This window comes from Protopterus annectens, chromosome 4.part0 (assembly GCF_019279795.1).
Source record: "Protopterus annectens isolate FY-2018-M chromosome 4.part0, PAN1.0, whole genome shotgun sequence".
Lineage (NCBI taxonomy): Eukaryota > Metazoa > Chordata > Ceratodontiformes > Protopteridae > Protopterus > Protopterus annectens.
The window spans coordinates 847,616,031-847,643,718 of record NC_056733.1 but is presented as its reverse complement, the minus strand read 5'-3'; the positions used below and the strand labels follow the sequence as shown (position 1 = coordinate 847,643,718).

At 39.4% G+C, this 27,688-nt stretch overlaps 1 protein-coding gene across 3 annotated transcripts in view; it reads right to left on the bottom strand.

Annotated features, from left to right (window-relative positions):
* Positions 1-408: 408 nt before the first annotated feature.
* Positions 409-27,688, bottom strand: part of TEX47 (testis expressed 47) — an 844,245-nt gene continuing 816,965 nt past the window's right edge. For 2 of the 3 annotated variants that reach the window (XM_044068795.1, XM_044068792.1), the window contains exon 7: positions 409-4,479. In XM_044068795.1, the coding sequence (XP_043924730.1) occupies positions 4,439-4,479 (41 nt within the window). In that variant the 3' untranslated portion in view covers positions 409-4,438. The remainder of the gene's footprint in view (positions 4,480-27,688) is intronic. The other variant, XM_044068794.1, reaches the window with a different exon arrangement.

The window sequence follows — 27,688 nt, the reverse complement described above, 5'->3', positions numbered from 1 at the left end:
GATGTAGGGATATAGTTTATGAGGGCTTTGAGCAAGAACAGCACCAGCTTTGGCTAGGATGTCTTTCTGAATGGTTTTAAAGGATGGAAGGGAGGGTATTAGGGTCATAGGGTCATAGTTACAGTAGTTAACCACTAAGCCATCATAGCAATAGATGGCTGATGACCTGATGGGCAGAGATAAGGAGTTCCAGGCCTTGTCGGAGTACAGAAATGTCCAGAAGACTTGATCGGTTTGTGGACAGATGCTCTTTGTCATTGAATCATAGCGACCAATTGGGAACATAGTTGTACAGAATGTTATTTGGTGCTGGACAAACAGATTCTAGAAAATATTATATGTGGTAAGAAGCTATGTATATGTTATTTGATGGGGTACTTCTAATCAGTTTAGGCTTTTTAGGGCTATCCCAGTGGAGGGTTTTGAAAGGGGTATTTGCTTTGTTATAGCGTTGTTCATGTTTTGATTTTTGTGATGCTTGAAGGTTAGGAAGGATAAGAGTGCCATAAAGAAGTGTGAGGAGAAGACAAGTATTGATGGTAACTCAGACAGGAGCAAAGACAAAAATGCTTGACTCACTACAGAATACTGTTTCTCCATTTAGAACACCAGAAGCAGGAAACTACAAATCTGGGACTTCAAACTGAATGTAGATCATGACAAAAGTACACAAGCTGCCAAAAAGGAGGAGATTATGCTGTGCCAGGGAGGGTGTTAACATTTAGTTATGAGACTAGAAGCAACTTAAGAGAGTGACCAAACTATGTGAACGAACCAAAGAGAGAGCACGTAGGGCTAGGCAAGTTTAAAGAAAAGACAAAAGGTAAAAAACTGATGAAAGACAAATGTGGCTACATAGGAATGTGAAGCTGGAAATTAGTTTTTAGGAAAGGACATATAAGAAGTGGAAGAGAAGGGTGCATGGATGTCTGGGAAGCACAATACAATGAGATAAACAGAGGTAAAAGCAGCTAAAAGACAATCATAAAAGAAGTTAACACAATGAATCAGAAAGGTTAAAGGCAGTTTTAGAACATACTCCCAAAAGGAAGAGGGAAACAGACTTGTCCAGACTACATAAGAATGGGAGATACGCCAAACAGGGCAAGAAGGAAGTACTGAATAAATAATTTGCATTTGTTTTTACAAAGGAACAAAGACAGGGTACCATCATGAGATGGTACTAAGCTAGACCAGATGGGAACAAACATTGGACAGGTACCAGAGTAAAGAGGGAGGATGAAATAAAATGGCATTCAGTTGCTCTAAGAACCATAACACAGACGGAACATTCAGCATCCACCAAGGCTTCTCAAAAATGTGGCTGGTATTCTGAATGAGAACCTAATGATACATTCAACAGTTTCCAGTCCAAAACATGTAGCAGAAGACTGGAAGCTGGAAAGTACGGCACTCCTGTACATCAGAGGAGAGCTGGCAAAAATACAAGGGCGAGGAACTACAGGCCTGTTAACATAAATGACTGGCTTGTAGAGTTCTTAGAAAATGGCAACCTTCAGTGCAGCAACTATCATAATTTTGTCACTAGAAGGAATTGCTGAGGGAAATGCAGTCCACTCTTATGACTGTGTAATTAGAAAGTTCTAGCAGATATAATCTGTGGAATTTAACAAAGCATCTGGTTCAGTTCTACATATCTGGATTTAGGAATGTCCTTCATTGATGGTGGGATCAAATTTAAGGTACTGAACTAAAGTGACTTATGATAGCTCTGGGCTCTGCATGCTTTAATGCATTTATTTCTCAGGTAACTGAGGTAGACAAACAGAAACAACCTCTGGGCAGAGTACAGATGTGTTGGTTCATCAGTGATAGAAGAAAGGAAGTATGAAAAAAAGACTGGAAAAGTTGATTACATGGGCAGAAAGACTAAAATTGATGAATAATTAAAAATAAGTGGAAAGTTATGCACACAGGAGGTGTGGGTTTGGCATAATGGTTAAGCTTTTTAAATTATAAACACAAGGTACAGAATTTGATTTTGACCGTGGGTTATTGGCTAGACTTAGAATGGCCCTTTAGACAGTTAGCCTAGTATTCACCTAGGCCATAGCAATGCTAGTGAAAGATATCAACTGTGGGGAAGCAGGAATGGGGGCTGATGCTTATCACACCTAAATTAGACCACAAGGAGCAGAATGACAACAATGTGGCAGCAGCAAACAGAATACTGAAGCATCTGTTCTGGGCACCATCTGGACACAAGTTGATCAAGTGTGCAATTTTGGAGGTTACACAGGTCAGAGTGTGTGGGGGGGGGCAAGATTAAGGTGTTTGAAAGAGTTCAAAGATATAGAACCACATAGGTTTGTGTGATAAAGGGGGATGTATCTAAAATAGAGCAGTTACTGAGGTTCTAAGAAGGGAAAGACGGGATATGATATGGGTGTACAAGATTATGCAAGGGAATTATGAAGGGTCACCCAAGGCAAGGAGGACAGGGAAGAGAGAGAGAGGCAACAAGCCTTTCATGGCAGTCAGCAAATTATTGGGCAAAATTCCAACTAGAATCTGCAAAACTGATTTCTTCTCCTAGATGGCTATAGACCCATGGAATGTGCGCTAAAAAGAAAGAATCTACAGACACATGTGAATGGTGTTTTAGTCCAAAGATGGTGTCAGATGTCTATCCTACAGACTGGCAAGCAAGGTTTTGCTATTTTAGTTATTCAGATTCCAGGCTGAGTTGTTTACTGTTCTAACAATAAAATGTTTAACTTTGGATGTTATCCTGCGGATATTGTATCAATTTTACATGTAAACTTTATTGCACACTCTTCAGATCTGTTTGATGTCTTTGTTTTGTTATTTTAATTTGAAACAATATTTCAGGCCTCTAGTTTTTTTTTCTGTCATTTTTCTGTTTGCACTGATAGTTTCAGCTACTGCCTTGCCAGTACTGGAATCAGTGTTTCTACTTCTATCTCTTAGGTGAGGTTTTGGTACTGGAGGTAGCTGAATGTGTGTATTTCCTGTTTTACTTTTTTCAGATATATTTTCAGATTTTACTAATCATTTTAGCAGAGTTTTATCATTACAACAGCTATGTACATGTTGTGTACTATTTCTCATTTCTTAATAATACTGCATGATAAAAGGGACATCACTTGTGTTTTGGAGATGGTTGTTTTAAATGAGTGTGTCAAGCAAACGTTCTCCTCATTCAGTTCAAGTAATATTGTCCTTCATTGTTTTGTTATGCAGTTTGTTTAAAGGATATGGATGCTTGCTGTTTTAGTGGAAAGTATTCATTGTGACATATGGGATTCAGCTAAAACAGTATTTTCTAGAAAGTGTGTTGTATTTCATTTAGACTTGGAATTCTGTGGCTGGGAAAAGATCACAAATGATCCTTCTGCTGCTGTAGTGATGCCAGACGTTATAAATCAATTATTAAATAAGAGGCTGCTTATTCAATACCTTCATATTCATTTGTTTAATGTTGCCCTGTTTTTCAGTGTTACTAAACATAACCTGATTCATTGTAATTGATTATATCTTTGGTGATATTTTGGCTTTATTAAATTTCTTTGTTATATAGTATGATTTATTATTTAGTGTGTGTTAGCAGGCTGTACACATGTAACAACAACAAACTTTTTAGTTTAATTTGCTTCGCAGTTTGTACCACATCTTATTTTGTACACTGCTTAGAAAACAAACATTAAAATAAACTGAAATTTGAATTTCAGCTTGAACCTAAGACATGCAAAACATAATAGGACAGGTAGATAGTGGGAGTTGAGAAAAGATGGAGATACAACTAGAATGTCAAATGCAGACTAGACCAGCTAACATTCTCATTCTCATGTCAAACAAATGAAATAACAAGAACCGATTCCAAAAGATAAGAGTACTAAGGATCTATGAACATGCCAGTGAAACAGATCTAGGGTGTAAAATGAACAGAAGGAGATAGTATGTGCCAGAACAAAAGGAAAAAAAATGCATATGCAGTAAATCTGTTACAGATTAGCAGCAGGAATTTAGTAGAATAAGAAGTGTTGGGTAGACTGACTAGGCCATTAGTTTTTTCCTAACATGTCAGTTTTACGGATATATAACTAATTTGACCATGTACTAATTTGTCAACCAGGTAAGGCCCTTTTCGGCACCAGACTGGGTAAGAACAATGCAATAAAAATACAGTCAAGAAGAACATACATAAACCACACAAAAAAAGCATATATTATTTAAAGCTTTGTAGAAAAACATTATGTGTACAAAATGGGCATGTGTTTTCATGTAAAAACTGCTGTTGAAACTAAAGTCTCCAATGAAAGTTGCATAAATGCAATCTTTCAGTATGTCCTGAAGTTGGTTTGTATTCTTAATGGAATTTCCTGGAAAATAAGACATGAAATGTGGAATGTCCAGTGGCATAAAACATTGGTGGGCCTCTGTGCCATGTATCCTTTTAAACTGGTGCTATATGGACTGGTGAAGGCCAGACACGTTCTGAAAAAAAAAAAAAGAAGAAATTACATACAAATTATAATTATGTGCATTCACAATGACCAAAATATTACTACATTGCATCAGTCTTACTGTTGAGTTGTTTACTTGTTACTAGTGATTGCAGTTAGATGCAACAACTGCTTGACATCTATTGCTTTGGGCTAAAACTTTGCAAATTTAAAGAGTACATAAGATTCTAGATAGTAGTATGCCAGCACATATACAGTTTCAGCAGAGATGTAGCTGGATCCATCTAGCAACCAGAGCCAGACGTCCACTGACTGTAAAAAGCCAATTTGTCCACTAGCGTACCTACATTCTAAAATATGCACCCCTTAAGCTATTCAAGAGAAGAGCAAAAAAAATAAATAAATTCCTGCTGATTGTAGGAAAGCCAACTGGTGTATCATCATCCACATCAGCCTATTCATGCCTCCATCAGCTATTTGAGTGAAAAAAAGAAGTCTTTACCACAATACTATACTCAGTATCACGCCCTCCAACACTATGTACCCAGGGAGATTGACCCCTTTGCCGCACCCTTGCTATGCTACTGAGTTTTAGCATAAGCCAGCAGATGCCATCGATATCACTTCCTATTGAAATCTCAAGAATCACATTGCCGGGCTCCAAGAAATGGAAAAAAAAATGAAAAAACACAGGGAGAATGAATATCATATTTTGAATGATAAAGTCCTCAGCCATAGCTTTACATTTATTTTCCTACTACAGAATGCACATCATACTCTTTAATTAATGGTTACCTGAGTATGTACACTGGCCTAGACACAGTTTCAGACATTTACAGACCAAACAGAACAATTAAATCGTGAAAAGACATAGGGGTTATGCTAAAAGGTGATTACAATTAAAATCTACTGTATACATTAAAACAGTAAATAGGTTAACTTTAAAAAATCACACAGCTAAATATAACTATAAATGTGAAGATTAGAATATACAGTATGATGATCTTTATACAGGAGCATCACTGCACATGTGGGTCAGAAGAAAAAGGCAACAGAAAAAAAAACACTCAATCATCATACGAGTTTATAGCGATTTTCAGAACTCAGGCAAGTCCAGATAAAGGAAGATAAATATTGAGAGAATGAACTAACAAGAAGGATATAACAAAGGAAAGAAAGAAGCTCTGGGATTAATGTGCAAGATGTTACCAAGATATAATGAGCAGGTAGCTTAAATTTAAACTATCAAAAGTCAGTTACTGATCTGAGTATCTTTACCCATAACCTCATTGGTTTCTGATCTCAAGTCATATTTAAGTTCCACCAGGAAGGTTTCTCAGGTAGAGAGGGGTAGAAGTTATTATGTGAAAGTATGCAAGTAAAGGAGTTTAATAAATGATTAGCATTCTCTTTGACTGACAACCACCTTATTTTCTATGTAGTGGGAACAATATTCATACTTCTGTAAGAGTACCATAGGCCTTCATATCTAGTTTTCAAAGTTGTAAAAGATAAAAGTTATTTCAAACAGTATAAGGAGTATAGCATATCCTTCTATTCATATGCTGCAGTATTCATAACATGAGGGAGTCTGCCTTTGGCTGACTCGTACGTCTGGCCAGTATACAAAAGTCTAACACTACTGTGAGGTTCGTGCAACATCACACTGTATCCAAATGTATGTTAGTCATAAAGTGGTATAAAACTGACATTGGCAAGTACAAGACCTCAGAACTTTTCTGCAGCCTGTCTGATTGTCTGCTGTGGTCATCGCTCATCAGACAAGTTGCAAACCTTGGTTCAGATAAGTACCCTGTTGGGGTTTTTTCATTGTAATCTTTGGCTACTGTGTACAGTTTTTATTACATGTCAGCTAGGAAGAGCAAGTGTCAGTGTGGAAGGCAGATTCCACATAAGGACGCTCACAACCTTTGTTTAATTTGCCTAGGTCCAGATCACGACTATACCACATGTGCTACTTGTAAGGCCTTTGTAACCAAGACCCTATGCAGTTGCTTAGCTTCTCTCAACCTATATCTTGAAAATCAGTGTCTTAAGTATCTCACGCATGACATGCAGGCTGTGTCAGGCCCTTCAGCTGAGCAGCAAATTAAGAAGGCTAAGATTGAGCAGACCTTGGGTGAAGGCCTGCCAATCTGGAGGCTGTATGACTGGTGAAGTAGTCAGAGGCTGAGAAATATGTTTAGTTTTCTGTTTCTTTTTCTTATGGGTGTCTGTGGGAGAGGATTCAGAAATGCGGTGGAGGGCTAGAGGGCCAGACACCAGCCAACACTCTACTACATCAGTGACTATGTCCTCACATTCTATGATTTGGGAGATACCATGTGGACCCTGGGATATAATGATCCTTGGTTCCCCCTCAGCGACTGAATCAGATGCCTGAGATTCCCTCCGGACATGACCTTGGGCAAAGGAGAGATTTCCTCCTGGCCTTCTGCCAAAGGAAACTCTGAGGACTCCGGCTCAGACTCTGTGCCTTCACGAGCCTCGAGAGCAATAGCTGGAGTGGAGAGCACAACAGTCTGTTTGGGCCTACTCTTTTTGGCCTTCTTGACTGGGGGCTCATCTGAAGGTTCCAATGTCAGGTCTATCCTAGAAGCTAGACATTTGAGTCTCTGATTTTCAAGGCATAAGTTTTAAGGCTGTGAGATGGCTTCTGAGGGTCTTGTGGACAAAGGCCTGACAAATATTACAGGTGGTATGATCATGTTCATAGCCTAGGCAGAATAGGTAGAGCTCATGAGAATCCTTATGTGGAATTTGCCTTCCACATCTACCCTTCCTACCTGACATGTAATCCAAAACAATAGCAAGTAACAAAAAGAAAACCCCTAAAGGGTACTGATCTGAAGTTGGATGAAGAAAAGCTTCTACTGGCAATGCGACGACCAGAGCTGGCAGTCACACAGGCAGCAGTGAAGTTCTGAAGAGGTGCGTGCTGATGTCCACTTTTACCAGACATCCATTTATGACCAACGTCCGAGAGAGGCCCAGGACATCATGTGCACCCTAACAGTAGTATATAACTTTTGTATAATGGCCGGTCATGCGAGAGTTCACCAGAGGCAAACTCTTTGATGTCATGAATACAGCAGCATATGAATAGAAGGACATCTCTAGGTTACAGTCAGTGTGTCCTATAGAAGCTCTTTCCGTTACCTCATTCAGATCTGTCTTTTTCATTTGTGGTGCTCTACTACCTGCGTGCAGGTAACTTTAAATAGGTAAACAGGTTACATCTTTCACAAATAGGACAAAATAACTTGTCTAAATCAAACCATATGGGCACAGGAAAATAATATGTTGATAAATTTATCAACAGCAAAGGCTATGAGATTTGACAGACATATATTGAAGGGTGAGTATTTAATACAGCAAACAGTGATTTAAAATGTGGATTCATTTAACAAACTGGGTATATGGGTAGATCCAGCTTTGAGATTTCTTTCTGATCATATCAGCAAATTGGTTAATAATCATTTTTAAAACTATAGTCTGTAAAAAAGATTCATAAATTCGAGGAAATCAGAAATGATAGATTGCAAGTTACACTAGACCCAGATTGCAGTATGGAATAATAATTTAGAAATCTTATAATAAAATTAGCATGACTAAATTAGGAAGAGAACAGTGAAAACAGACCAAGGGCACTCATGGATGTGAAAGTTTCGGTTACTACAAAGGATTAAAATATTCCAACTTTTTACTCTTGACATTTAAGTGGAGACCTTAAGTAGGACGTCATTAGAGACAACTACCTCTAGGAATGTTTAGGTTATCAAAGAGTAGTAAAGAATCATCAGACAATCTGTGTAGGAGATGATATAGGAATGAGAGCTGCAGCAACTTGTTTTCTGTAAGAGGACGCATGGAATAAAATTTCTAATTATATTAAAGCAAACAGTCCTTTAGAATTATTTAAGAACGCCTTCACTTATACAGAAATTACTGTTCTGGCACTTTTGCAAGCTAGAAGGGCATTATTTCCATGTCTAAAATATTAGTACGTACGTAAAATGTGTAAATATAAATAAGCTGTTTAATCGAGTGGCTATTAGAAGGATGCCTCCATTTTTATTTATTTTTAGGTGCAACGGTATTCTTTAAACTAATGAGTGTATATGACAGATGTCTTGCATTGTCATGACTGATCAGCAAATTGTCTGTTTGCAACAAAATATCACATTTGCTCTCAGCTGCAATTTACACTGTTTCACTGTACAACTGTTACATTATAAAAAATAGCTATGCATGCCTAGATATGTTGTTATTTGCGGAACAGTCAAATAAATAAAACCATGACCTCACATGAAACCTGTGTGTCTGCTTGCTTGTTTATTTATATTGTAAAATATATGAAATCACAATTTCACATGGAATGTGTGTGTCTATTTACTTATTTATGTATGAATGTAAATAAAAAACAGTCATTTCTTGTGACATTTCAGTTACAACTGAAGGTGTGCTTCTCAACCCATAAGTACAGCGAGAAAAGACTTGACAGAAACATTTAATTGGATAAAGTAGTTACCAAAGTCCAACATAAAAGAATAGTGAACAGTACCTTTACTTAAAAGTGCTAACAAAAACAATAAGGTACAAGCAGAAGACAGAATCCATATGGCTCTGAGATGACTGGTTACTCCCCCAGGAAGTATCCTCTACCATTTCTCCTTCAACTATTACTAAGGAACAGGTCCTAACAGCACTCTCCACATCGAAAGACACTGCATCAGTAGGCCCTGATAATATCCACGGATGCCTCTTAAATAATTTGAAACATGACCTGTCAGACCCACTAGAATTTCAGTTCAGCCACAGCCTCCAGATAGGCTTCATCCCAAGGAATGGAGGACTACAACTGTCATCTTACTGCACAAAGGTGGACCATCAACTGACCCAGGGAACTACAGACCCATAAGTTTGTCTAATCTTACATGCAAGGTCATGAAAAGAATTATCATGGACCTGACATACAAAGACACAGGAAATCTTAAAAAAAAACCTGGACCTATCCCTGTTTGGTTTTGCCAAGGACAGTTAAAGCCTACTAAACCTGGCAAACTTCTTTGGGAAGGTCACTAGATCCTGGCACAGGCATTTGTCATGATACATCACGTGAGTATTTTACACAAACTCACTAATTTAGGCATAGATCCCTATGTCACCCAATGGATAGCTGATTGGCTCACAGATAGAACACATTAAGTTAAGGTGGGGGAATCCACCTCCACCAATTAGCATGTTGCTAATGGTGCCCCACAGTGCTCATACTGGGACCTCTCCTCTTTGGAATATAATTCTCTGAACTCAAGGCAAATTTAGAGGGTCTTTGGCTGACCAGATTTGTTGATGACTGCAATCTGGATGCAATCAATAAGTCACCCAAAGAGGTAGATATCCTTGAAGAGGGTCTGACAGACAAATAACTGGTTCCAAAACCATGGCCTAAAACTCACTGCAAAAAATGCATAATTATACCTTTTGGGAAAATGACCACCCCATTACAACATTGATAACTCTCTCTTAAGGTTAGAGTAGAACCAGTGATAAGGGACTTCGGAACTCAGATTGACAGCAACCTGAACCTTAATCACCATGTACTGTTGTGGCGTGATAACCTTCGACATGGTGCAATTTATAAATAAGGGCAAGGCATCCGGATCTAAGGAGATCATCGCCCCACTATGCTCACCTCTCATTAGACCAATAATCAAGTACAATGCACCCTTCAGCATGTACCTAACTAGGCATTTGCCAACAGCTAGAGTGGTCACACAAGTTCCTCACTAAAATACTATAGGGTGTAAATAACTTGCTCTATGTGGACCAATTCAAAGCCCTGTCCATGTACTGAGTCTCCTACAGACTACTGAGAGGTGATCTATGCCTACCATACAAGGCATTCTCCCATCCAGTCCTGATTAATCTGTTATACATTCAGAAAAAAAAAACAGCACTAGACTTGCTTGGTCTAAGGATCTAAACCTCATCTGTGACATAAGCAAAACATGCTGGAGGAACAGATATGTGTCTCAGAGATTAATCCTTCTCTGGAACAGATTCCCCATTCGTGTGAAACAGAACTCTTCTCTAATTCTATTCAAATGTAGTTTGGACCAATACATAGGAAACTGTAAATTCACCCCTGGTGTGTCACCAGTGGCCTTTATGGACAGGAACAACTTGTAGATGCCCTAAGGCGCAGGCATATACCAACATCATTCTAGTCCTAGGGCACTGATAATTATAGAAATTGGGGCATGAATGCCTGTGCTTAGAAAGGTTCTTTGGCCATTAGCTAAGTAACTTCTTATGCTCCTATCAGTTTTTTTACAGAGAGTTGCTAATGTATGAAATTGCTCTCCTTAGAAAGCTGTGAAACAAATACACGTTGGAATCCAGAAATACATATAATAACCAAAACCAGTTATAGTGGATTGTAGGTAAAGGTAGGGAAGTGATTAGCACTGAGCTTCTCTTCAAATAAGACCCACCTTAATGCTTGTGTGCTTAAATTCTAGCTAGCTGTATGACGTGCATCTACAGTAAATTTATGCAGTGTCATACTATTTAATTTTCAGGTCATGGACATTTTCATTAAGTGGTTTTGCCAGAACAAGTTTCTATCCTGTAGACACATATTGCATTATTCTTTTAACTAAATTGCCCCTCAGAGCTCCACAATGTTTAGGCCTTCTTGTAGCACCACCACCCTACATGACAAGCTTATGGTCACAAAACTGAAAATGACAGTGGCTGGGAATAGATTAAGCTGCTCAAATGCAACTGAAATAAGGCATAATTAAATTGCTGTCTGTGGCAAGATTCCTAGACATTGTGCATACTCCACAGGGACAGTATACAGGGAGTAGCCACTGAAACCATATACATACTCATCTATAAATATATTGACATTATAATTTAAATTCATAAGTATGCTAACACATTTGCTATATTTCCAGTCAACCAAGAACTCCTATCACTGTAGTGTTATAGGAACCTTTGTAGCAGAACCCTAATATAAACAGGCACTATAATAAAAGAAAAAACTTTTCATGCAAACCAAAAAAAAACTTTCAATATACAAAAATGTTTTTCTTAAAATGAAAAAGGAACTCCAGACCCCGATGAAATCAAAAAAGCCAACTATGAGATAAAAATAGCCACCCAGTTGGACAACAAGGCATTATTTAACTTTGTTCGAAACCTTAGAAACAATGCCCAGCACTGCATAGACTTAATAGTAAATGATATTTACATACTCAGACACAGACGGCATTACAGTAAACATTCATAGGTAAGTACTAGGCTAGCTGCTCTTGTAGGCCATTTTAAGTCTAGCAAATTTCCCTTTCAAAATGTGAGAATCAAAACATGTACCTTGTGTCTGTGAGGTAAACACCTTTACTACTATACCAACCCACACTTCAAAATATTTCTCCAGAATAGAAGTTGATTGTTAACAGCTGTGGTTGAGGTTATGCTTACCTGACTCTATAGGCCCCATCACATACAAGTTCACTACTGTGAGAGTTGAATCACATACCTATCTAGTTACATAATTTACAGGACACAGGAAGAAATGCATGCATCACAGGAGAAGTCTAACTGCTGATAATTTATTTATTATTATTTGTGTATTTATTGCATTTGTTTACCAGGAAAGTCCACTGGGCCTTGGAGAGCCCATTTTCAGTGGAGGCCCGGGGAGAAAAGCTCCACATACAAATGAATACAGAACATATAGTTTCAGTTACATAAATGTTTATAAGCCTGTATAGAATAATAACAGGAAGATTTTAAGATAACACAGTATAGTGTAGACATCAGCGTTGGCAGGATAACAACAATAAATAGCTAAGAAAAGGATTGATGAGGAGAATAGCAGAGCAAAAGACAGGGAGGAGTAGGTACAGAAGTGGTAGTAAGGTAGGTATAGAGAGAGAGGTTGGGTATAAGGGGTTTGGAAGGTAACAGGGGTAGGCACGTCTGGGATGGTTACAGAGCTGGTTACAGAGCTGATAAACTAAGCTCAAACTTCAAGACCATCAGATTTTCAATATTCTCAGATCACATGCTCACATTTACAACCCCCAGTCTCCCTAGAACAAATCCTCAAGGTGCCAGCTACGGCAAAGAATGCTAACTTTATGAGGCTAGGCAACATACCATGCAGCCTACTGACAAGCCTAGGTCATCGTTTGTTAATCCCCCCCCCCTACAGTGGCTATTCAATGTTAGCCTTAATTTAGGTTTCATACTGGATAAATAGAGGATAGTAACAGTCACCCCCTTACATAAAGGTGGGGCTTCAAAGGACCCAAGTAATGATAGACCCATAAGCCTGACCACCGTCATCTGTAAGGCTATAAAACAGATCATTATGGATCTAATAAATTAGAACATGGGTAACCTGCAGACTCTAGACCCAAGTCAGTCCAGATTCATCAAGGGCAGATCTTGCTTACTTAACCTGGTTGACTTCTTTATAAAAGACATCACTAGAAGTGCACACAGAGTTCAGTCCTTGGGTCACATCTCTTTAGCATTCACTTCTTGAAGGTCAAAGCTAATGTTCAGAGTTTGTGGTTGAATATGTTTGCAAATGCCTGCAAACTTGGCAACATCATAAATACCCCAAGGGACACCATGATTCTCCAAGGGGACCTTACCAAAACAAATAGTTGGTGTTAAAATCATGGACTAAAACTAAATGCTCAGAAATGTATAATCATACACTTTGACAAGCATGACTCCCCTTGTAACTATTACATTGACTATACAACCCATTAAAATTGATCCTATAGCCAGGGATCTGAGTACCTACGTTGACAATAACTGTGCTTTGGTCAACATGTGTCCTCTGTTGTGAGGAATCCCTATTTCATCACACAGCTTATCTACTTAGCAATAAATTTACCTCCAAGTTGGTTAATCAGGGTGAGACCATGGAGCTCATCCACATACAAGTCACCATAAATAAGATCCCTCACCACATTGTGGCTAACTACAGGTCACCATCTATGCCCCCAGAGTCTCATAACTCATACATAAACCTACTAGACATGCTCACCACCCAACCAAATACCCTATTTATGGGTGACATTAACTACCCCTCTATAGACTTGAAAACATACACCAAGTCAAACTCACAGGCACAATACTACCTAGACTTTATTAACACAAACATCCTGGAACAGATATTGCATGCTCCAACCAGAAGATCAAACATACTGGATCTGGTAGTCACTAACACAGATGAGTGTTACAACACCCCTCTCCCCCATGTCACAGTCTCACTAATGAGGTTGGATTACAAAGCTGATTCATCTGAAAACATAATCAACAAAGAAAATCCAACTAAACCAGAAACAGTTAGGAACTATTCAAAGGAAAGATACACCCTATGACATGACAGTTTGTCAAGATTCAAGGCTTCCCTAACCCTGAGACACAGCTACCTATGCAGAATTATTTATACCCTCCCTATTCAGACATGTGAATGGCTTTATAGAGGCTGCCATACCTACCAAAAATAAACCCAAAACAAACATTAAAAACAAACCCACTAGTAGAATCCTCACCCAAACACAGTATATTATAAAATAAGATAAAAGAAAAAAAGAAAACTTATGGTCAAAATCAGGAAGAACAACTCCCTTAAAGACAACTGGTCTCTTACAGAATTAAACAAGAAACTAAGAGGTCTAGTTAATTATGAGGTCAGGATAGCCATGCAGGCTAAGGACAATCACACTTCTTCAGCTATGTCCAGAACTTTAAAGATAACACACAGCAGTGTGCTGAACTGCTGGCAAACAGTACCACATTTATCTTGTAATTCAAAGTTCATACAACCTGACTGCTACCGCCCATTTCTGGTCAAGATATTAATGGTTTAAAATCAGTATACTAAAACAATAGATTAAATAAATGTCATTATATTCGGGTCTATATTACTCGAACAAAAACTGACATGAGCGAATGCTTGTAGACCGACACATAGTGAGCAAATATCGCAAATATCGAAAAAGTGAATGGAGATTGCCGGAGGAAATTTTTCCCTTTACTTCAATGGAGTGCAATCTCGGAGTTGGTATATTTAAGTAGTGGGGTGGGGGGCACAACCCCCCCATGTGGGGGTGCAGGGGGCTTGCCCCCTGCATAAAACAGCTCCTAAGACTTTTTGTGTGTTAGGTGTTTTGTTTTTGTATTTCGATATTTCAAACTTTTGCTCACTATGTGTCGCTCAACCGGTATTCGCACGTCAGTTTTCATTCCTATAATATACACCTTATTTTCTCCTTCATACAGACTGATCCAGTTCTAATCCAAGAAATTACTGGTTTAAAGTCAATAAGCTAAAATACTAGATTAAGCACACTCTCATTATATTCTCTTTCATGCAGGCTCCTTCACTTTATTCTAGATCTTTTCTTCTGAGCCATGACATTTTACAGGTGCACAAAACAAACAGCACCATAAATATCTGTACCGTGACTGTTACATGCTGGCAAAATATAGTCCAGCCCAAGAAATCCCCTATTTATGGAATAAATTGTCTACTATGTGTCAAGCAGTGCAACTCATCGGCACCATTCAGAATTGTTCTGGATCATTGGAAGGGCAACTGTACATTCACCCTGGGGTACATAGGATAGTGATCCCCAACTGTGGAACTTAACTCATCCATTGTTTCTTGGTCTTAGATGGGTAGGCTTGTCAGTGATATTCTGGACTGCTTGCCTAGAATATACCTATCAGCCTAGTACATACAGCAAATACCCAGCAAATGTCCATTATGCATACATCTACAGTACATAGATGGGCAAGATCAGTAGTTAATGAATGATTTCATTGCTATAGGGTCATCCAGTGGGTGAGTATTTAACCATAAATAGGGGGCAAAGTTACTTGTCAAGCAGGGAAACTAACTACAATAATAGCATTACCGTGGTTGAAAGAAGCCCATGAATTACTTGAGGTGAAAGAGGCTGCCCCTTCAGCCAATGGTAATTGGTAACTTTCTAACTGAAAGTCCCTAGACCAGCAAAAGCAAGCAGCACAGTACTCAAAGACTTCAAATGTACATGCTTCCTACTATTCTGATGAAGTCTCAAAGTGTAAATATAACTCTTAGCCCCATAAAAGGAGTTCAACTCTCACCTTGAAAAAATATAAATATGTCACTCCCTACCAAAACGAAACAAAATGGGAGGGATAAGAGCAAACCAATGCCTGGTGGTCCACATGCATAAATAAACTATATAATACAAGGAAAAGGCTCATCAGAATTTATAGCAAAACTAAAGACCCACAAGTCAAGGCCAACATCAAAAGGATATCCAAGGTACTGAAAATGTCGTCAGGGAAACAAAGGCCTCCTATGAACTTAGACTGGCATCAGTAACTAAGAAAAATGTAAATTATTTTTTACTTAAATCAGGAAATTATGAAGTAACACCAAACATTGCTATGAACGTGAACATCTGTTTAGTCAATGAGACTTGTTTTAAAGCTGCAAAAAGTACTCTGGCAGTGGAAGGCTACAGTGCCTTCCACACATTCAAACCAGCAGCAGCACAGACTGGGGCTAAAGGTGGAGGTACCTTGTTCTACATTAGCAACAAATACAGCTCCAGGTTGGTTAACAGGATGATGCCCTGGAGTTTATCCACATCCATAGACAAGATTCCTTACCATGTCCTAGGCAGCTACAGGAAGCCCTCTATGACCCATGAGCTCACAACTCTTACCTAGACCTACTAGATACACTCACCATCCAATCAAATACTCTATTCATTGAAGACTTTAAATACCTCTCTGTAGAATGATACACTGCTATAACTCACAAGCACGATGTTTCCTGGAGTTTATCAACACAAACATCTTGGACCAGATAGTGCATGCTCCAGCTACAGGATCAAAAGTACTGGACCTAGTATTCACCAGCATGGGTGAACAGTTAACCCCAAATGTTGCATCCTCATTGGTGAGGTCGGAACACAAATCTGTCTCCATGGAAATAAAAATTAACCTGGAAAACACAACTAAATGTTTAACAGTTAATACCTAGTCTAAAGCAAACTACATCCTATTAAGTGACAGTTTATCAAAATTCACAGCTCCCCCAAACCCAGAGAACACAGCTACCTATACATAATTGTTTACAGAAACTCTGCACAAACATATAAATGGCTACATTAAGGCTGCTGTACCTACCAGAAATAAGCCCAGATATAACACCAAAAACAAACCCCACTAATGGAATCCTTACCTTAACAGGGTATATAACAAAAACAGTCATGGCCAGTATCAGAAAGGACAACTATCAAGAGCTCTCTGGTTCAATTAAAGAAGAAACTTAAGAGGTGTAATAAAGTACAACAAGGCCACTTACAAGGTCAGGATAGCCTAACAGGATAAACACAATCACAATGCCTTTTTCAGCTATGTCAAGAACTTTAAAGGCAACATTTAGCATTGTGCAGAACTGGTGATAAATGGTACAGTGAATCTACTGGCTGATATAATTAGCTCTAACATCACACTTTACTCCCCCTACTACCTCAAGTGAAATCCCCTATAATATATCCTGCCAAATATTAAGAGGGTGCAGGTCCTGGTAGCACTTGCTAAGGCCAAAAACACTGCTGCAATGGGTCCCTGAGAATATCCCTGGTTATCGCCTATACAGTCTAATACAAACCTAGCAGAACCACTTGAGGCACTCTTTAGCTACTGCCTCAAATCAGGTTACCTGCCAGGTAAATAAATGGCTGCAACAGTCATCCCTTTTCACAAGGGTGGGCTAGCAACTAACCCCAGAAACTACAGGCCCATCAGTCTGACAAGTCTGATATGCAAAGCCATGGGATTCATTATTATTGAAGTTGGTAACCTACAGACACTGGTCCCATCCCAGCTCCCCTTTGTTAAAGGTCTTGCCTACTCAACCTGGTAGACTTCTTTGAGAGGGTCACTATGGCTATGGATAAGGTCAAAATGGTGCATATCACCTACCTTGACCTGGCAAAGGCATACAATACAATACCCTACTCAGGTATTGTTGACAAACTCTCAGAGCTAGGCATAAATCCCTTCATAACTTACAGGATTTCAGGCTGGCTCACACATAGGATGCAGGAAGTCAGGACTGTTGAGACTGCATCCACCAGGAGACCAGTCACCAGTGCAGTATCCCAGGACTCTGTGTTAGGCCTGCTCCTGATTGGCATCTACTTCTCAAAAGTCAAAAAACTCTGGCTTACCAAGTTTGCAGATGACTGTAAATTGGAAGCTATGATAGAATCCCCAGGACATTAACATCTTACAAGAGGGTCTAACACAAACAGTGACTGGTGCCAAAGCCATGGATTAAACCTCAATGTGAAAAAATGCATTATAATGCCCTTTGGGAAAACCATCAGCCCAAGTTAATTACTCCAGCAATAAAACAATGCAATACTTCACTCAGTCATTGCTGACAAGTTCCCTGAGCTATGCATAAACTCCTACAAACCTCACTGGATTGCATGCTAGCTCAAAGACATGACCCAAGAATTCAGAATCAGTGAGACATCCTCCACCAAGAGAATGTTCACCAGGGAATTACCACAGGGCTCTGTAGTGTGCCTGCTCCTGTTTGGCATCTACTTTTCAGAAGTCTAGGCTAACATTCAAGGCCTCTTGATCACCAAGTTCACAGATGACTGTAAACTTGGAGCTATTATAGATTTCCCCCAAGACACCAATATCGTGCAAGCAGGTTTAACACAGACAAATGACAAGTGCCAAGCCATGGCCTAAAACTCATGCCCAGGAATAGATTATAATGCCCTTTTGGAATCTGTCAACCCACGTTAATTACTTCATCAATAAAATACCCCTAATAGTCAACTAAGTAGTAACAGATACTGGAATATATGACAACAATCAAAGGTTGACAGTTAATCCCCAACTAATATACCCCCACATAAACCTTTGCTACCTCTTTATTAACATAGTCTATCCCAACCTATCTTAACTGCAGCTAACCCCACACATTTCAAAAAACTACTTAAGATTCACCTGATCAAAACCTGGCTTTGCCCATGCTCTACTCCTGGTAAAACCCCATTCTTCTTGTACGTTAGCTTCTCACACCTACAGTCTTCCACCATTACTGACCATCAGATAGACTCTGCAATACTCTTTACTACCTTAATCCCCCCCACAACAAAGCCTAAATATAATGATTCCATATTCATCCTACAGAAACCCAAATCTTTCTCTGTCTTCCTAGCGTACCTTGCCTTTACACTGCTTTCTCTATCTAACCCTTAACCTACCATTCTACATCTTCTCCATTAGTCTAACCTCTTATTCCCTCCCCTAAGTCCACCTAATCCTCATTACTTTACTTTCTCCTAACCTTTGTTTCTCCTCGTGCATCTTCCCTATCCCTACCCCACACTACACTCTTTAACACTTTGCTCCCACCACCTATTTTCCCTCCTCTGTAACTCCTCTCCTCTCTCAACCCTGTTCTACTAGTCCTACAAAATAAGCTCACTATTATAACAATACTCATTTAAGGAAACACTAGAACATTTCTTCCTATATCATACAATTGTATAGTTCACCTGTATCGTGGAAATAGTCTCCTTATAAAAATCTAACATATGTATCTAAGACTGTTAACTATTGTGTGGAAATGTTTGTTTTGTCTATTAATGTGTATGTCTTTCTATATATGAAATGTACAATATGGCTATGTAACAAGCTAATGTAATCAATGCAATTTTGCAAAGTTTTTCTGGAGATTTCCTTCAAGGGCCTACTCTGAAAATGGCTACCCACCCAGTCAGACTTTTCAGGTAAACACATGTCAAATAAAATAAAATAAATAAATACCCCACCATATAGGTGTCCAATGGACTCTGGGACAAAAAATGGGTTGGGTTGCACATCTAGGCTTGTAAAGACCCAAGCAGCCATTAGCCTAGTGTAAGCCAATGAGCCTATGACATTGATGTTTACATTACAATATCTAACCTGCATCTCTTCTACTTACCCGCATGCAGGTTATTATTTCTAAGCAATGTAGGTGTGTACAGGGCACCACAGGATTTCCTGTACTTCTTAGTCATTTTGTAGGGTAAAACACTCCAGTTGTGCACTAGCAAACCTCTCCCACATTGCAGGTAACTATGCTTACAGGAGTGCCATCAATGGCACAGAGTCACTAACTCAGTGCCTGTTACAAACTTTTAATAAACTAAAACAGTAACAGAAACACTTTTTAAACAGAGCCAAAGCACCACCTGTGAGAGGTCAGTAATAAATTAATTCATCCTGTAACCCCTGAAGAGCAGACTTTCAATAGCATACACAAAATATATTCAGTAATTTGGTATATGAATGAAGACATACCATTACATTCACTGACACCCCGTCCGTCAGTAATGCCATGGCACCATTGCCTCTTGATTAACAGTGGAATCCCCAAACCTGTGAAAAATGCATTGGGGGGGGGGGGAGTACTACACAAAACAATAACCTACGTAACTACCATGTGATGGTGATAAACCATAGCCAACTTAAAATTTGAGTGTTTTGTAACATTTCCATAAAGGATTAAATGACTGACTATCACAGCCAGAACAGTCAGTGCAGTATCAAACTGCTGTTGGAGAATTGTGCCAGCTCACTGATAGCACAACTCAGGTATAGTGAGTCCCAGTCTTAAATTTCGCTAATATGTAAATTTATTACAGCTAATTAGATAAACAAATGCTCACCTAAGGTGTAGAAAAAAGGGATTCTAAAATTTGGGGGTGCATCCCCACAGCACATTTGCACTGCATGTCAAGTAGAGTAGTATCCTTGCCACCTTCAATATTAACAAAGACAATTGAATGGGCAGCGGCAAGGTCTCCCCTGGTTTATCTTGTGTTGTTTTCCTTGAGGTTACAGGGAACATTTTGAATATTGTTTATTGATTTTGCCTGTAATGATCTGCAGACTGATTGTCTGGTACTTGCCCATGAAACTTTATGTTCAACTTAGAAACAAGTGAATTGAAGAATAAATTAATACTGTTATAAACAATACTAAGAATACAAAGCATTAAAAAATGTAAGAACTCTATAACAGTAAATAATTGCACAAAACATGACTCCTACTTAGTCCTTGCTCAACATTTACACAATATATGAGCAGAAATCACTAATTCATTACAGAATAGAAAACAGAAAAACATAATCTTACCTGTAATATCCAGCATGTATTTGATGTGAACATTTCCACTGGTGTCATGAGGACATATTCTGCATAGATGATTTATTTTTCAAATGTACCCCCCCCCCCAAAAAAACATCTTCAGTACCAGTGCAGCATCATAAAACATGATCATTATCAGTAACACGTGCTTCATTGAGGCCTAAACTCAGAGGTCCCCTTTCCCAAAACTCACAAAGCCTAAACTGCAAGCTCACTATCACCAAACACAAAAAGTATACAAAGTAAGCATTATTATAAATACGTAATAAAAAATAACTAAACTCGCCTCCACCTTTCCAGTGTGACTCGACTTCTAATCTGAGCCAAAATCCTGTAGACAATGAAAAACATCCTGCACTCCTCCACTCATAACTTTTGCTCTGTTACTTTTTACACTGAAATTAAACCTCTTTCAAGTGAACCATTGATATGGAAATCGCTCAGACATATGGAGCAATCCTCTAGTCACTGCCTCAGATTTTCACTTCTTTTCATATTTGCTGTGTGAATGCATTTGTTACTAAACAGTTTTGTTTTAAAAGAAGCTACATGATATTAATAAATTGTGACACACAGCCAAGGATGATGAAACCAAGATTACAGTAAATCTCTTGAAAATTGCCTTACTGTGGATTTCCCTACACCATATCACTTGTGCTGGATGGTGTTTTTTTTTTCTTTCCCTCATACCATTAGACTTTATAAAAACTTTTGCTATAATTTCCTTACATTTTATTTAATGTTAGTAAAAATGTAGATAGTGTCATAAATTATAGGAATTGTGAATTTTGCCTAAAGAATTAAAGAAAAATGGCAAAATAATTTTACAGTGGCCTTTAATCAGTTGATGCTGCATAAAGTAGTAGATTCAACTGATAATTCACAAACTGCTAAGTGTCTTTCATGCAGACCAATGATTTATTCCTGTCTTTGATTAGCAGATGGCCTAATAAACAGCAACAAGAGTATAACTATTCAGCTTTAGTTAGTGAGATACTCAAAAACAAAATATTAATACAAATGCAGTTGTTGACATGACTGGTCTACATTATAGTCACCCAAAAAGCTGAAACAAATTCATTCCCATAGCGTAGTTTACTAAAAAAAGGTAAATGTCAGTCAGTGGCATATCCAGGTTTGCATTCCATGTTGGGATACAGCAACTGGTTGGTAGGTGATACCATGCATGCTGACCTGCTAATCACTTTGAAAGCCTAATATTTGATTGACAATTACCATGCTAATCTATGAAGATATGCATGTCAGTTTGCAGGCAGTTTCTAATCTGTTAGTCACCTTTGTAGTACATGCTGGCTCTGTGAATATGAGATAGAAGTTAGTGTTTGAGCAATGGTCTTGGCAGTAAAGAAGTCAGATGAAAAGGGAAAGGGGAGAGAGTGAATGACAAATACTAGCTGGCTGACTGCATATGTAGGAAGCCTATTCAGCTACAGTCCAGACACACAGAGAAGGCTAGCTGTTGCAACAAGTCAGCATGAAGGGACGTGGACAAGCACCCAAAAAGCATCTGTTTTGAATGATATAGTCAGAGACTGCAAACGCAACCTCTGCAGAAGTCTCTTTCTTGGACTGGGAATGTTCCCTTTCCCCAGGTTGTCATAAGATAGCTCACAGGCTAAGGACAATCAGAATGCCTTCTTTAGCTATGTCCAAAACCTTAAAGGTAACACTCAATAGTGTGCTGAAATGGTGTTGTATAGTACCAGCTTCACTGATCAGGGTGACACACCAAATCTACTGGCTGATAAATTCAGCTCAGCCCCCCCCCCCCCACACACACACACACACAGTTCCACCAGGTGAAATCCCCTCCAGCATACTTCCCAAACTATTAGCAGAGACCAGGTGCTGACAGCACTTTCTAAAGCCAAGAACACCACCTCTGTGGTTCCCAACAACATCCCCAGTTGCCTCTTGGAACAGCCTAAAACATGACCTGTTGGGACCATGTGAGCCACCCTTTAACTACATCCTTGAAAAAGGACATATTGCAAGTGAATAGAGGACTGCAACAGTCATTTCCCTCCACAAGGGCACACCATCACCTGACACAGGTAACTACTTACCCAAGCCTAATACGCAAAGCCATGGAATGAATTATCATGGAAATGATAAGCAGGGACATTTGGCAACCTTTGGACACTGGAACCATCCCAATTTAGCTTTGTTAAGGGAAGGTTGTGCCTACGTAACTTGATAGACTTCTTTGAAAGGGTCACCAAGGTAAGTGACAAAAGTAAAACACTGCATACTGTGTATCTTAACCTGACCAAGGCAATCAATACAACACCCCACTCAAGCATTGTTGACAAGCTCTCTGAACTAGTCATAAATAAACTGCATAACACATTGGATTGCCAGCTGGCTCACAGATGGGACCCAAGAAGCCAGGATCAGTGAGACTAGCTCCACCAGTCACCAGGGGAGTACTCCCGGCTCTGTACTGGGCCTGCTCCTGTTTGGCATCTACTACTCAGAAGAGAAGGTTAACAATCAAGGACTCTGGCTCACCAACTTTTCAAGTCTGTAAATTGGGTGATATTATAGATTTCCTCAAAACACCAAAGTCTTGTAAACAGGTTTAACACAGACAAATGAATGGTGCAAAAGCCATGGCCTAGAACTTATGCAAATAAATGCATCATAGTTCCCTTTTAGAATCTGTTAGCCCAAGTTAATTATTCCATCAATAAAACATCCCTAATAGTCATAACAGTAGTAAGGGTTCTGGGAACTTATTTAGACAGCAATCTGGCCTTTCACCAACACACAGGTAAGATAATAAGAAAAATCATTCTATGTTGCCAAACTTATATGCAAGGGTATGACATCCACGTCCAAGGAAGTTATAGTTTCACTCTACTTGGCCCACCCTTATCAGCCTATCATTGACTACAGTGCCCCCTTTAGCATGTATCTAAGTAGACCTTTGCAACAGTTGGAACACCCACAAATGTTTCTCACCAGGAGAATTCAGAGCATGAATAACCTGTCCTACACTGACTGCCTAAAGGCTCTGTCACTGTATTCAGTCTCCTACAAACTGCTGAGAGGGGATATTTGCCTTACTTACAGGGCTTTCTCAGACTCAGCCATGATGGATCTGTTGCACATGTGCAAAACATACAACACCAGAAACACTGGATCCAGGCATATGAACTTCAATTATGACATAAATAGAATATGCTAGAAAGACAGATGTGTCCCAAGGGATCCTCACACTATAGAATAGGCTCCCACCCATGTAAAACTGACCCTTTCCAAATGAAAACTTGACAACTGGATGGGAAATCATAAATTTACCCCCACCCCAGTCTAGCCCTAGTGTCCCTTATGGACAGAGACTCAGAGACTGTAAATAAAAAAAAGTATAATCCTAACTCCCCCACCACAAATCCTTAGTTACCTCCTTTCTAAGATCTCCCCTATATGGACACTCATGATATTCAGGATCCAAATGGTTAAGGGTGAGCAGCTAGGCTTGCAAGGCCCCTAGTAGTAATTAACCTAGTAACAACCTATGAACCTAAGTAACTTGATGGATAGTAAACTGACTCACAAATACAACACAGAAAATTCAGGTGAATAGCTATATCTCCTCTAAAAGATCTGACACCAGTGGAGTATCACAGGACTCTCCCCAAATCTTTTTATTACTGCTACAGACAGCAACCAGCTAGCACTAGTAACAGAACTGTGGTGCCTATGGACTGTTTTACTGACAGTGCAGACTAAAAGCATTCTCTAGTCTCCTTTTTCCTTTATCTGTTTAAACCTTTCATTTAGTGGCTCACTGCTGTTTTTCTCCTGTGATAAACATTTCTGTAGTGTTTTCTGCTTGAAATAGTGTAGCTAGAAACTGTAGTATACTTGCTGGCTTTGCAGTTGCCTGCCTCTACTGTAAATAACCTTGAATTATCAAATACTACAAAAAAAAAAAAAAAAAAAAAAAAAAAAAAACACTGCTAGAATCTACCATTGCTAGAATCTCCTTGTGTTCTGACTGAGCGTGCTTCTCAATCTGGAAATATAGAGCTGATAAGTATATTTTTGGCACTTTTTAACTGTTCAAAGTTCTGCACTGTCTTAATGTTTGCTTGACTGAATTATTTATATATTTGCTGGCATTGTTTCTGATACTCAGAATGCCTCCATCTTAATTTTTTTCCAATTTATTGCTTTCTGCACTTGTTTTAGTCATTTTTTAAATTTAATTGCATTTATTTAAACTGTATTTGCTTTAATATTGCTACACACTCAACAGTCCTAGCTTGCACTGCATTTGAATTGTTTTTACTGCTGTTTTAGCTGCTTTTCTGTAAAAACAAAACAAAACAAACAAAAAAGTTCTAAGCTTGTTTTCTGCCTTTCCTGTAACTAGTCTAGTCCAGATAAAGATTTGCTGTATCCAGGACTGTTTGTAAGCTTCTGAGCCCCCAAGCCTTTCTGTGCTGGAGGGAAGCCTTCTACCTTATCAGTGGGAGTGGTAAGCACAAGGTAGCCTATCTATCACAAGAGGAGTGGTTTCTGGCCCAGAAATTGTAGTTTATTGGCCATTTGGGCAGTTTTTCCATCTCTTTCAACTTTCTGGTTTAAAAGCCTGTTTCTGCGCAAGTTTGCACTTGTTTAAGCTCTGCCCAGAAGTGCCGAGCTGAAATAAACTATTACTGGTGCCAGAAAGTCTGCTCTTCAGTTTTTCTCTTAGATCTTGCTCGTTCTTTCTCTCTTGCACTTCAAATAGCCTAATCACTTTGCACTTCAATGGGATTTTGTAACAATTATTGTAGCACACCTAAGTGCCTTCAGCACTAGTTCTTCACAGAAATAGCTCCAATACTTAGTAGATTTGACCACCCTCTCCTGGCATGATTAAAGGACAGTTCCCTGTGCTTTCTCTTATTTACCTTGTGCACTTAGGCATTCTGGGGCAGTGTAGTAACTGCCTCATGTACACAGACAAACCTCTCCTCTTACTTCCCAACACTCAGACTTGAGAGAGAAGCACATATCATCAAATTGGAAGCTATGCACTCTCCAGTCAAGACCAGACTAGTTGGTCAAGAGAAGAAAGTCAACACCTGCACCACACTACATCGAACACATAGCCCTCCAGAACACCCACTATCACAGCTCTCACATAAAAATACAAACCACACACCCACCTTAGTGGAGGCTCTCAATAGAAATTTACCCAAACAGCAGAGACCTCCAAGACAGAAATGCACTCGAACACCACAGCACAGCACAAACCACAGGACACATAGTTCATCATCACAGTGTAACCCTCAACTTAAGCCCCTAAGGCTAAACACTTTGCCCAATATACTAATCATAGGTGACTCAATAGTGAGGCACACAGATGTCCCACTCACTAGGTTATATAAGGAGAAGGTAACAGTCAGCTGTCTATCAGGTGCCAGAATTTGACACAACACATGCACTTGGGTCACTCCACAACAAGTACAAGTATGACTCTGTCATTGTCCATGTGGGTGTGAATGACCTGAGACACACCTCCCTGGACTACATGAAAAGAGACATGGTGGAGCTCTTGGATTATGTGACCCAGGCAGGTATGACACTAGCCCTGAGCAATATCCTACCATCACCCAGAATGATACAGCAGTACAAACAAAAAATGATTAACTTCAACAATTGGCTAAGTTTCTAGTGTCATTCTAAGGGGATCCAGTATCTGTCTGCTTGGGATGACATGACTGACTGACCTCGATGCTTTACCAGAGATGGCCTGCATCTGTCACCTCTGGGTTTCCAGTTACTGGCTAAGGCTCTTGCCACACCTATAGTGCCTTTTTTAGGTGGTATTCCAAACACCAAATTACCACCATAACAGCTGTAAATAAATGCAATCTGAGGGTCATGCTGCTCAACGCTAAAAGTCTAAATCTCAAGATGCACTCGCTAGAAGCACTCCTCAAAATGGAGAACATTGACATATGTGCTGTAACGCAGACCTGGTTTTAAGAGGCAGAAAGCCCCCCTGCTCTACCAGGCTATAACTCATTCCATACCTTTCGGCCACAAAACATGGACTGAAGCTCCCAAAGGCAGTGGTGTCTCCATATTCATAAAAGATATGCACAACTCCAGACTAGCAGCCCAGCATAACGCATCTGAGATACTTCAGGTACAACTAACATTGAGTAAGATGATGATCCAGGTCATAGACTGCTATAGGTCCCCAACCATGTCCTTAGACTCTCACTCCATGTTTCTAAGCATCCTGGAATCTATCAAGGTCCAACCCAGTACTCCCTTACTAGGAGACTTCAACTACCCCTCCATCAACTGGGAAAACTACTCAAGCACCAATACACTGGCCTAACGCTTCCTGGAATTCACCAATACCAATGCCTTGGACCAGCTCATTCTGATTCCCACTAGAGGAAGCAACATCCTTGACCTGATTATTACTAAAATGGGTGACCATTGCTCTACACCAATAGTCAATCCCTCCCTGGTCAGATCTGACCATAAACTAATCAACATGGAAATCCACATCTCACCCACACCCTCCGCAAAGGTATCCACCTTGAAAAACATCTTCAAAGTTGACTTTGGACTCCTAAAAACAGAGGTGGCTAACTTCACAGCAACCAAGCCAATGGAAAATAGCCGCATGACTGCCGAATCATACACCAATACACTGTACAAACATGTACATAAATGCATGGAACTAGCCATACCTAACCAAGACGTCCAAAAGAAGAAGCCAATCTGGTGGTCCCCTGCCATTAATAAACTCTACAACAGAAGGAAGAAACTGTTGCAGAAAAAGGTGAAGTCCCAAGACTGGAAAAATTCCATTATTAGCCGCAACAAAAAGTTGAACTCCCTCATCAAATCCTCTAAAGTCAGCTATGAAGGCAGAATTGTGGCAGACACTAAAAACAATCACATTGTAGCTATAT